Raw genomic sequence first — 12,940 nt, forward strand, 5'->3', positions numbered from 1 at the left:
CAGTGCCTGGCATAATTCGAATTCAATGTTAAATGCACAAAAGACAGGCAAGGGCACAGGGCGGGACATGGATGGGACACGGATGGGACACGAATGGGACATGGGGTGGGTTCCACCATACAACTTTTCCTACTCCCGTTTCGTCATCTGAATTTTTGAGGCTGCTTCCTGTGCCCACTTGTAGCGTGCACAATCCCATCAGTTAGTGTCAGAGGGAAATATATGACACATTTAAGCTAGTGTAATTTGAGGAAGGCTTGCTTATGGGGTATAAAGAGAGAACAGTAGTGGCAAAGTTGTTACTCCCCTCAAATACAAAGATGGAGGAGAGGAAACACTTACAAGAGCCTGAATAGAATTTTGCTGAGAGGAGCTATGATCTTTACTTTAAGATCATAGGCTTAGGTGAACCCACAAAGGGGCACTGAGGAATAAATCCTCTGAGCTCTCAAACTGTTCCAAGTCTCCCCAAGAGCCAATGTCCAATGGAGGCCAGAAAGCTAGGAGAACCACAGGACAGAGAACAGAGAGAAGCAAAGAGTAGAGAGGGGAAATAGGACCTAGGCCTGAAATAGGAAGGGGATTATCTTCCTTCCTTCCTTCCTTCCTTCCTTCCTTCCTTCCTTCCTTCCTTCCTTCCTTCCTTCCTTCCTTCTTTCCTTCCTTTCTCCCTTCCTGCCTCCCTCCCTCTCTCCCTCTGTCATTTTCTCCCTTCTTCCCTCCCTCCTTTCTTTCCCTTCCTCCCTCCCACTCCCTCCCTTCTTTCTTTCTTTTTCTATTATTGTTATTTCAAAGTTGATGTACACGGGAGTTACAGTTACATAAGTCAAGTAGAAAGTACATTTCTTTTTGGACATGTCACCCCTTCCTTTGCTCTCTCCCAGTGTTTCCCTCTCAATACCACCCACAAGTTGTACAATTCATTTTCTTTATTTCTGTCTCTGTCCTCACTTAGCCATTTCTACCCACTAAAAAAATAAGTGCTATAAAATAAGTGCTCAGTGAATAATGGCCTAACATAAACCCAACACTTCCCATATGTCTTTAACGGTGTTTATATTCTTAGAGTGCCTTTTCTATATCTTTAAAATTCTGTATCTTTAAAGTTAAGATAGTGGCGTATGTCCTCTTTTACTCTTGAGGATGTTAGAAGGTTCAAGGAAGGATGAGGAAGCTAATGACTGAAAGTGCTTTGTAAACTGCGAAGAGCTGTGAGTGTGAAACCCAGGATTACTTCCCACCACTCACATTCCTTCCCTCACACCATCAAACCTCTGACTTGTGTGAACTTATTAACTTAGATTTTATGCTTGACACAATAAGTTTACTTTCTGGCTAATTAATCTCTCGATACCTTCATACATCTAAAGTTGGAGTGTGCTGGTGTCCAAGTTCCTGTAGCTTTACTATAATTTCCCTCTTTTCTATTTAACACCTCTCTGTACCCCAACACATTTCAAAAGCTCTCTTTCTCTCTCTCCCTCTCTCCCTCCTCCTCCCACCCTTCCTCCTTCCCCCCTTCTCTCTTCCTCTCCCCTCCCTCCTCTCTGGAAGTCTAATTTTTCTTCCTTTTTATTTTTCTTTGACAAATTTGGTCAGTAGGGGTTTGTTGAATATGTTCAAGGACCATACGTGATAAAAAACATATCATTTGTCTTGCATGCATATAGGCAGTTTTCCTCTGTTTGCATTTTGACAGTGTTGAGTTCTCCTGGGCTGGGGTGACATAGGAAAGAACCCCTTACAGAGCACTGATTGACTAAATAGTATCTCCACGAATGTTACCATCTTCTGCCATTCTCTAGACACGTCCTGGGTGGTAATTGTTTACTAGGCTGTACACTCAAGATATAGCTGTAATGCCCAAGGCAGGTGGGATTTGCTTCTATTCCTGAGAAGATTCTGTGGCAAGGGACAGGAGTTGTGTGCGTGAGTTGCTCTCACTTCTCTATTACACAGAAGAATCCCTCATCCCATTATTTTGCAGCAGCAATACAAAAAAAAGTTACCCTTTTCCTTTATGGCATTGGGTAATTGAGCAACCTTTTTGTGTTTTAATTTCTTCTGTTCTAAATGATAATAACAGTTGTACTGAGGTATTGAATAGCTGGAATGGAAGAAACTATTGGAAGGGTTTATGTCAGTGTCTAGAGGATAACAGATTCTGGATGCCTTTGCTGTACCAGCTGTGATAGACACACGACAGTGGTTGCAAACATGGCTGTGAATGTGCCTAAACCCTGCCATGGTGGTGCAAGAACTCATTTGCGCCAAATGATCTTAGCTTTTTATAACGATCAAAGAAGTCCCACGAAAGACGCAGGTCTCCCAGCAATGGAGCAAATGGAAAAAATGATTACAAGATCTACAGCCACTTCTGACAGTGTTGGTCCCCAGAATGTTTTGACGCAGTGTGGGGGCAATGTCAGACCTCTTAGAGGAGCACTCTCGAGGAAGCCCCTTCTCCACTGGCTAAGGACACATCATCCCAGAAACTCACCCCACAGTCTGCCCGTGTTTCTTCAGGGGTGCTGTGTTCCTGGAGGCCGGAACTGCCTCCCCTTCACTGTCTTCCCCATAGCAGTCGGTACCGTAGTGTTTTTCTTTTTTTGATTCTTTTTTTTTTTCATATATTTTTATTGTAATTAATGGAAGGTTACATGATATTCACCAGATAGAAGGTGCATTACTTCACACACATTGATACCCTTTCTCCTGTCTTGGTCCCCATTTCCCTCCCCACACCCCTGCCCCCATCTGGTTTTCCTTCCTTCCTTATCTGACTTCAAATAACCTAATACACATATATTCAATATATCAGATAACCAGAAGAAATACTGTAACAATATGAGATAAGCAAGGGACAGCAGAAGAGATGAGGGATAACATAGTACATTAAGGACAACAATTACTCGTTATATGGCTTTTGTTTCTATATCCTGGAGGTCCTTTCATTTAGTGTCATACTGTATGGCCCTGTGTATCTAGGTTTTGTTCTATTGCAAATCTCTGCTAGGAGAGCCCAAGGTTTCTACTGATTATGACAAATGAGGGAAACCATTGAGCCTATGTTTCTTTGAGTCTGGCTTACTTCACTTAATACGATTTTTTCTAAGTCTTTCTATTTCCTCACAAATGGGGCGATGTTGTTCTTTCTGACAGCAGCATAGAATTCCATTGTGTACAAATACCACATCTTGTTGATCCACTCATCAACTGAGAAGCATCTGGGTTGGTTCCATATCTTTGCTATGGTAAAAAGTTCAGCACCGTAGTTTTATTTTATTTCATTTTTTTAAAGGCTGGCAAATGTATTTTTTTCTGATCTTTGTATTGACTAATAATATGAAGGTTTTCATTGTGGTGACACCATGCATGGGTACACTGATTTTGAAAATTTTTACACCCTTGTTTAAAGTCCCATTCTGTTTCTTCTCCCTTACTCAAACTATGTTTCATGGATTTCATTGTGGTGATATGTATGTATACATATATGCATTATGTTTTTATCCTTTTCATGCCCCATTACCTTTATTTTTTTCTTTTTTCCCCATTGATTCCTTCCTCAGAAAGCTCCTTCTTCAAATCTATGTCATGTGATGATAAAATAAGAAAGAATGTGATATATGGCTTATCTATCTATCATTGTATGCATGTACACAAAATTTTATTATTATTTTCTTTGTGTTGTACTGAGGAATTGAACCCAGGGTATCATGCATGCTAGGTAAGCACTCTGCCACTAAGCCACATTCCCAGCCCCTACGTGGCCTATCTTTCTCAGTAACATGAGCTCCAGTTCAATTCATTTCCTCAAAATGACATTATTTGCTTTTCTTTATGGCTGAGTAATATTATATGGTATATGCACACCGTATTTCTTTTTCCATTCATTGTTGACCACTTTGGTTTTTTCCACAATTGACTATGGTGATACAAAATTTTATAAAATTACAGTTGTTCAACCAATATGTTGATTAGATGCTTAAATGGGGATGAGGGAGAAAAATTAGAAATATAATGTTCTCCAATTAAATGAAAGCTGCTGCCCTGCTTAAACAATAAATTTGCATTGTATCATCTTTGCCCACAACTTCTGAAAAAATGATTTAGTTGGCACTTATCATTTGACTTTGTATAGCTTGTCAATTTCTTTTTTTTTTAAGTCTGAAACTTATCACTTTATTTCATTAGCAGATTTGTATTGGGCAGGTGTTAGCTAATTTACAATCCTAGAATCATTTTCACTTTGTTCTACATTCTATCAGTGGTAAATATATATATATATATATATTAATAAGAACACATTCTCGAACAATCATAAGGTACACATGGTATGCACCTACAGTAAAAAGTTTTGAAAGTGATTACATTGATTTTGAATATTTTTCACATGTGTTTATTATATTTTTCTACTTAACCTTTCCAAGGTACCACACAAATTATTATATTATGCAAGTTTCATCAAAACTTGTCTCTGTAGTAGGAATATAAGTTCTTTCTTTCTTTCTTTCTTTCTTTCTTTCTTTCTTTCTTTCTTTCTTTCTTTCTTTCTTTCTTTTTTATTGTGATTAGTAAAAGGGTTACATGATATTTGCCAGATAGAGGGTGCATTAATTCACATACATTGATACCCTTTCACATGTCTTGGTACCCATTTTCCTCCCCCCCCCACACCCCCCACCCGTCTTGGTTTTACCCCCTTCCCTATCAAATTTCAAATATCCAAATACAAATAAATTCAATATATCAGATAACAAAATGAGATACTATAACAATATGAGATAACCAAGGGACAGCAAAGGAGATGAGAGACATCATAGTTAGCTTGTCAATTTCATGGAACTTGAACGTCCTTCAAACTGTCATAGGACTTTCTTTTTAATATTGCTTCAAAATGGCAATAAGTGTTAGCATAAAGGCAAACCTTCTTCAATCAAGCTTAATAAAATTTGTTGCCAGTAATTAAAATTTTGGGTACATTGTTAGAGTTTTAACATGGGCATATTTACTGAAACTGAGTGGAGATCTAATTAAGTTGTTGAACAAGGAATAAATACGACAGTATGTTCATTTCACTTCACAGGTGCAGAAACTGGCTGAGATAGTTTGCTCATGCCGACACAGTGACATTGGAGGGCTTGGAACCAAATGTTCCCTGATCTCACCAGGCTTTAATTATGAATTTCACATTGAAATTGTAACTACTAGAAGAATTTATTTAGTCTTTGCATACCTTTATTTTAAAGTAAAGATACAAATCGAATTATTAGATTCGTTCAGACTAGTCTAAAGGACTGATTTCTTCTCTGAGGTGTATCAGTTAATTCATTTGCTTTCTCATGCCATAAGTTTTATTTTTCGAATATATTTATTATCTTTGCATTGTAGAAAGGAGTTGGCACTCAGGAAACTAGTTTAGACAATGTCACTTTTACATATCCCTCCCAGCCCACTGCTTCCCTAATTTCCTTAATGTTTTTTTGGATATGTATTGAATTTGTTTTGCCATTTAACAAACTTGTGTATGTATACAATGCATCTTGATCTGTGCCATCTCTTCTAAGTTTCCCTTTTCTCTGTTACCTACCGTGGAAGTTTCCCATCAACTCTAGAGATTTCCAGGTAGAACCATTTGTCTGTCTCTCAAGACACGGCCCATCTCCTACTTCTTTCTCTGTATTTCTTAGACTTCCAGAAAAAAAAAAGAGTTGCATATCCTGGTGCTTTATTTTCTGCTGTTTGACAGGATGGAAAAAAGGAGTCAAGTTCATGCACCTGCTTGAAGGGGCCTAAGTTGTCAGAAATTGGGACAATTGCCTGGATGATAACTCTCAGTGATGCCCTCCACAACTTCATTGATGGCCTGGCAATCGGAGCCTCCTGCACCTTATCTCTTCTCCAGGGCCTCAGTACTTCTATAGCAATCCTGTGTGAGGAGTTTCCGCACGAGCTAGGTGAGACACCTTGTCCCTTCATCTTGTTTTCAGCATGCACTGCTCATGCACTGAATGGAAGGAACCATGGATGGATGATTATCTTCTATCTCAGTCCAAGACAGAGAGGAAAAAAAGTCATTTGCTTTCTTTTTCCCTTTTGCTTTTTTCTAGGGGACTTTGTGATCTTGCTCAATGCAGGCATGAGCACTCGACAGGCCCTGCTATTCAACTTCCTTTCTGCCTGTTCCTGCTATGTTGGGCTGGCATTTGGCATTTTGGTGGGCAACAATTTCGCTCCAAACATTATATTTGCACTCGCTGGAGGCATGTTCCTCTACATTTCTCTGGCAGATATGGTAAGAAATTGAATCTTTTTATTTTTTAAAAAATTAAAATCAAAATCGACAAAGGAATGTATTGTCCACTGTGCACCAAGTCTTTTGTAACATCCCCATGTCAGTAGGTTAGCTTGCACACATGGGCATCTGAGGTGAGTTTTGCTGATCCTTTTATCTTCGATCTTAAGAATACCAGTGGCATATTTATTTCAGTCTCTTTTTCTCTTGTGGGACACAAAACTCTATGCCCTGTATAATCTTTCCCCCTGTTTTGTGAGGATGTAAGAACCTGGAGAGGAGTGAACTGGTAAGATAAATAGCATTTAGTTATTTCAAAGGTCAGAGCAGTGACTTTTAGGACAAATAAGAAGTTAGTACATAGAGATTGGGAAAATAGAATTTGGCAATATTTCTTTGGGTCAGTCTGTATTTAGATCTATATTTATGTCAATGTCTTTATTTATAACTGTGTGCGAGTATACATGTGTGCTTAAGATATGTCCTGTACATTTCAAAGTAAGTCACAGCTAGACATCTAGAAAATGAAAATTGAGTGTATGAAAAACAAGGGATCGTTTTATTATATCTGGAGTTGAATTACACATATAATTACAGAAACAAGAATTTAATATGAATTACATACTTATTATATTCACATGAAAGTTTTAGTCCTATAAGTTACGTTGTGTGAAGTTACATTTATATGACTTATACAAATGAATACACATATGTAATTACATGTGTAATTCATATAACGCATCTATGGATTCATGTAACATACATGAATTACATATATAATTTAAGAACTTAATCTCCTTTATATGAATTCTTATCTCCAAATTATAGCTGCCTGGGTTCTTGGTTCTTTGTAGACCCTTTAAAGAACAAAGATTTTATCTTTTTAGTCCACTGCTGCATTTGTAGTTTTCTCCACAGAATGAACATTACACTATCTTGTCTGTGGGTGGTCATTTGTCCTTACCCTGATCTAAGAGCAGACTCTGCCAGAGATATTCATTTTAAAGAAGAGATACTAATACATGATGCTGTGTGTCCATACAGTGGATTTGCTTTTTAAAGTATTGGCACACAGCTTTCATCTATTATATCCAATTGAATTTTCTTAAGTCAAGGACTTGACAGGTCAAGATTTCTTAAGAATCTACATTGACTGTAGATTTTGAGCATTTTATATATGGAAAAAACACCCCGGAGCATGTACAGAAAGTAATATTGGAATGGGTTTCGAAAAGCTGACATTTCCCTCTATCCTTACATAGCAGCGTCTCCATGTTATCTGCTGAGAAGGGCTGCATTTTAAGTAAAACCACCTAGGGTATTAATTACTCTCACTGTACTGGCTTTGTCTTCTTCAACCCTAGAACAATGTGTCATTTATTTAAGGACTTTGTGAAGGCAGAACAAGCAGCAGGAAACACATTGAAGAAAAGAGGAAATAAATACATGGTTATTTTTGAAAGTTGTGCAATAAGCTAATATATATATATATATATATATATATATATATATATATATATTGTGCCAAGCCTGGAAATGGTCAAGCCCTTGGGAGCCTGGAGAGAAGAAATATAGGCCCAGGCTCTATATTCATTCTAGAGTGAGGCAAACCAGAAACCGACCAAATAGAAGCCAAGCATATGCTCCAAAAATTACAAATTGTTTGAAAATGTGGTGAATAGAGGTGGTGATCAAAGGGACACCTAATATAAATTAGGATAATTTATGGGAAACCTGTGGAGTTTTATCTGCTGGAAAATTGGAGTGGAGTGTAGGGGAAACGTCATGAAGTGTGTAGAAAGGCCCAGTGCATTTGGATGTTGAAAAAATGGTGTAGGGGGAAGAGAGAATGTGTGTGTGTTTGTGTGTGTGTGTGTGTGTGTGTGTGTGTGTGTGTGTGTGAGAGAGAGAGAGAGAGAGAGAGAGAGAGAGAGAGAGAGAGAGAGAGAATAAAATGAGAAGAATCTCAACTGATTCACTTTGAAGAACACCATTTCAGTTCTTTTACTCTTATTGATGGTTGAAGTGTTAGTTACCCCTACCACACAAGATCTATTAAAACATCAAAGCAGCTAAGTCAATGCTAAGTTCTCCTGTAGAAATCTATAGGTGACCATTTTATGCTTGACCACAAGATGGCAACAGTAATCTAACAATTGATCTTCTAGTTTCCAGAGATGAATGATATGCTGAGAGAAAAGGTAACTGGGAGGAAAAAGGATTTCACCTTCTTCATGATTCAGAATGCTGGAATGTTAACTGGCTTCACAGCCATTCTGCTCATTACCTTGTATGCGGGAGAAATAGACCTGGAGTGATGTGAAATCGAAGATGTCTTGTTCATGAAGGCATTTCAGAAATTAAAAGAAAACATCTCCAAAGAAATTTTTCAGCCTACCCCGTCTTGTTAAAAGATACATTTGTTTTCAAGATAATCTAATTACTGCTTTCAGACCATTATTTGTTGTTTGAATTGTTTCAAAAGGTTTTTGGTTCCAGTCTGAAATACTTGGTATATGGGTCTTCTGTAAAAATCTTGTTTTTGTTTTTTTTTTCCCAGTGTCTTATACATACATTAAAGTCATCATGAAGCAAGGCCCATGCATTCTATAGTCATGCAAACATCTAGACCCAGAGAAAAATACAAGATGTGTCATGTATAGGTCACATAAAGCTTTAGTAGTAGAGTGGAAGTTTCAAGTGGCTTCAAAATGGTTTTCTTGCAATCAATTTGTTCTCATGCATTCAAAAGCAGGTACAGCCAAAACGTGGAAGAGGATAAAAACATTTTCATTATAGACACAAATGATACCCAGGTATTAATGAACCCTAGAAAGGATTGCTCATATTTTGGTTTAGAAAATTGTAGGAGTGTTCTGAAAATGATATTACAGTACTGTGAATTTGGAAATCACTAAAGCCTTACTTAACCTATGAAGTTTGCGTTTAGAGCTTTATCTTTGAGTATAAACTCCACGAGACTTCACAAAAGACCAGAATTCCTCTTATTTTGACTTAAGTTATGGGTACACATTGTCACAGACTAGTCTGTGAGGCTGTTGACAACTGTTTCAATGTAGCCTGTGTTTGCTTTGCGACAGTGAAGAGTATGTTGTTTGGGAGAAAGAGATGGAATATAATTTTTGAGCAATTTGTCTTTAAGATGAAGGTAATTATTTAGCAGAGACTATTTTGCTAAATGTTGAATAATAGCTGGCCTGCTCTACATCAAGGACTGTTTAAGTGGAAAATAGACATTCCTTATGGTGCATTGAGACTCATTCAGGAGAGACTATTGTACCCAGTGTACTTTTTTTTCCTTGGAAAGGTCATCACATCATGGTTATTTTTTTTACCTTTTCTAAAAGACAGAGTCTGTTTATTCATTTCATAGATAATGGGAAATTAGCTCAAAATTGAATATTCTAACCTCAAGGAACACTCCCAAGTAACTTAAGGAAAGATGATTTGACAATGAGGAAAACAACCAATAAAAACCAGCAATTATCTCAGGAATACTATTTTCCTGCAACAGTTATGCATATTTGATGAACATTTTATGTAGATGCTTATGTACACGTAACTTTATGATTGACAATGTCAGAAATTTTCATTTGACCAATAGTAAATACCTTTGAAACCATGTATTATGTCATTCATTATTCATTTCATATATGTCTTTTTTAAAAGTGACTACTATGTATCTGGTGTTATGGGGGGGTAGCGGATAAATAGGAAATTGATGTGGTTATTTCAAAGATGTCTAGCAAATAAATGCTACAACAATTTATTATTCATCTTCATGAATAAAATCTATTTTTATCAATTCATCTTTTACATTTGATTTTAATAAATAATCTTTGTCTTTTTAAATATAATCTATCTTAAGAAACTATTGATATCATTATATAAAAACCAGTTTAATGATCCTTGTTGTTTATGTGGATTATAGTCTTCATTTATTTATTTCATTTTTACTACCCATTCTGGGAATTGAAATCAGGGCCTGGATATTGTCCCTGAGCTTTTTTTTCTGTGCAAAAGTAGGTCTTCACCAGTTGAACTATAGCTCCACCTGGGCTTTTTAGAGATAAGGGTCTCATGGAGTTTCCTGCCCAGGCTGGCTTTGAACTCCAGTCCTTAGATCTCAGCCTCCTGAGTAGCTAGGATTACAGACGTGAGTCACTAGTACCTGGCTTGTATGAGCGGCTCTTGCTACTCCCTTTCCATGTGCATGTTTTGTGTTGTTCCGATCATTTTCCTTAGAAGAGACACCAGAGGCAACAATGCAATGAAGACTCAAAAGAAAATGGTCACTTATTAGAGATTACAGTTGAATGTAAAAAGTAGCAAATAGGAGGTTATGATTATATTTAAGTGACCCTTGGTAACTGTTTCAACAAGCTAAACCTTTTCATTAAGGTATCTTAGGCCTCAGCTTTCATTTTACCAGCTAAATAAAATATTTGGATTAGAATGGGCTGCTGGAACAAACTAGAAATGATTTAAACATATTCTGCATTTGATTATCAGGTACTTTTTAACTTTATTTATTTATTTATTTATTTTTGGTGCAAGTACTGGGGCTTGAACTCAGGGCCTTGTGTACTCAAAGCTTTTTCTGTTCAAGACTGGCACTCTACGACAATTAGAACCACAGCTCCACTTCTGGCTTTTTGCTAGCTAACTGGACATAAGATTTTCTCAGATTTATATACCCGGGATGACTCCAAAATGGTATTCTCAGATGGACTGTAGGATTTCATGTTTGCCGGGAGTCCTATGTTAGAACATCCCCTGCCCCACTGCAAACTTCATCCAGGTAGAGAAGAGCTATAGCTGCTCCCTATCCCCCAACACACGCTTAAAAGGTCAGTAAGGAATAAAATACCCTCTGATTATATGCACCCTCTGAGAACTTCATGTGTTGCTTTTTGTTGCTTATTAATATTTATTTTTTTATTTAACTGATAAATTCATGTTTGCAGTTCTGGAGATCAAATACAAGGATCTCTAAATGTTAACCAAGCACTCCACCCCTGGACCACACTCTAAGCCCATACTTAAAAAAAAAATAAAACCTAGAACTATCTTTTCTTGCCTGAAACTCGAAAGTTTTGGGCAAGCAGAGCCAGTTGCTTCAGTCTTTGGGAATGTGATTTCTGTTTCAGAGGGTGGAAGGGATGTGTCAGTAGATCTCAGTCCTTAATAATGTAGCTCTGTATTTATCATCCTTTATTAGATTAAGAAGACTATCATATGACAACAGAATGATCTTCCACTGAATGTTTGTCCCCATAGTCAAGTGCTTCCATTCTCACAAATGTGCTGCCTCCTGCCTCTGTGTGCCTTCCGGTGTGCTTGGACCACACTAGTTTTTGCTTTACCTCACATGGTTTAGGCTTTGCTTACATACGAACCCCTACTTGTTATTCCAGTTGAGAAGGGAAATCTGTCAGAGGAAGCATATGTCCATCTATGACCAAAATGCAGTTGTGTTCACAAACTAAGGCTTTTTTGTTTAAAAGAATTGTATTTTATTTGTTGGGGTTTTGCATAGAGGGTTTACAGTGATGTTTGTCAGGTAGTGGGTACATTACTTCTTGAACTGGTAAACTGGGAGTGTGAGAGCCAAACCACTTCCCACTGCATGTGTGTAGTGAGTTCCTTGGTGAATAAATGAATATACATCTTAATAGGAACTGGCCATAGGTTTTTCACTATAAGTGATCTGCGGTACATGTCTTTTCTTGGAACAGGAGGTGGTGATGTATGGATTTTGTGGGGAAAAATAAGACACAAAAGTGAGGTAAGTGGGTAGAGTTGGTACTTTGTCTAAACCAAGTGAAAGTTTATAAGGAATGGGGAAAACTGATTAGAAGTCCTCCATGAAATATTCTTCATAGGGTAGAAGATAAATTTGCTAGATAAATTTGAATGAGCTAACAAGTCAGACATAGAATACCTGGACTGTTTTGAGAGTCTAGCTAAAAGGGAGGCTTACAATTACAGCAGGTAATGCTATTCTGAATAGATAACATATTCTAGATATCTGTCTGGCAACACTTCTTTAAGCTTTGACCACTACTTTAAAATCCACTGGTTCTAGGAGGGGTGGAGAGAGCGTTTCTCCATGTGTCTACTGAATAAACAGTTGGTGTCTTGTGAGAATTTTCTATTGCAGATGTGTCTGTAAGGTCACATTCCTTCACTCAACATGTCCCGTATCTTACTCTGAGATATCCCAAGTACAAAACCAGCATCTGTAGAGACAACTACAGAGCCAAGAGGCTCTGATTACTCATCGCCCATGCTTGTAAATAGATGTTTTCCCTTTGGGAGTCATTACATTTGTTAATTTTAAAGTTGCTGCTCTTATAATTAGGTATGAGCTTGTTAATGAATTGGAAACATTGATTTTTAGAAATCCAAGGAACATGATAGTACATCTATGCAGCTTTCTCCTTGCTTCATGCTTTCTCTTTGTGTTTCAATTTCTGAAAAGCTAAGCCTCAAAATTTCTTTGTGTGTGTATTTTACAGAAGAAAACACAAGAAAACAATTACCATCATCATCCTAGCAATCTGTTTATCATTTAAGGCTAAAGAAAATTCACTGTATGTTAGAATACTACTAGAGATGACA

General features: G+C 37.4%; 1 protein-coding gene across 2 annotated transcripts in view; it reads left to right on the forward strand.

Moving 5' to 3' along the window:
- Slc39a8 (solute carrier family 39 member 8) overlaps positions 1-8,783 on the forward strand; it is a 47,222-nt gene extending 38,439 nt beyond the window's left edge. For both annotated transcript variants that reach the window (XM_090356748.1, XM_090356749.1), the window contains 3 exons: positions 5,750-5,957; positions 6,111-6,295; positions 8,464-8,783. In XM_090356748.1, coding sequence (XP_090212874.1) covers positions 5,750-5,957; positions 6,111-6,295; positions 8,464-8,613 — 543 coding nt within the window. In that variant the 3' untranslated portion in view covers positions 8,614-8,783. The remainder of the gene's footprint in view (positions 1-5,749; positions 5,958-6,110; positions 6,296-8,463) is intronic.
- The last annotated feature ends 4,157 nt before the right edge of the window (positions 8,784-12,940 follow it).

Source organism: Megascapheus bottae, chromosome 23 (genome assembly GCF_031878675.1).
Source record: "Megascapheus bottae isolate mThoBot1 chromosome 23, mThoBot2.hap1, whole genome shotgun sequence".
NCBI lineage: Eukaryota > Metazoa > Chordata > Mammalia > Rodentia > Geomyidae > Megascapheus > Megascapheus bottae.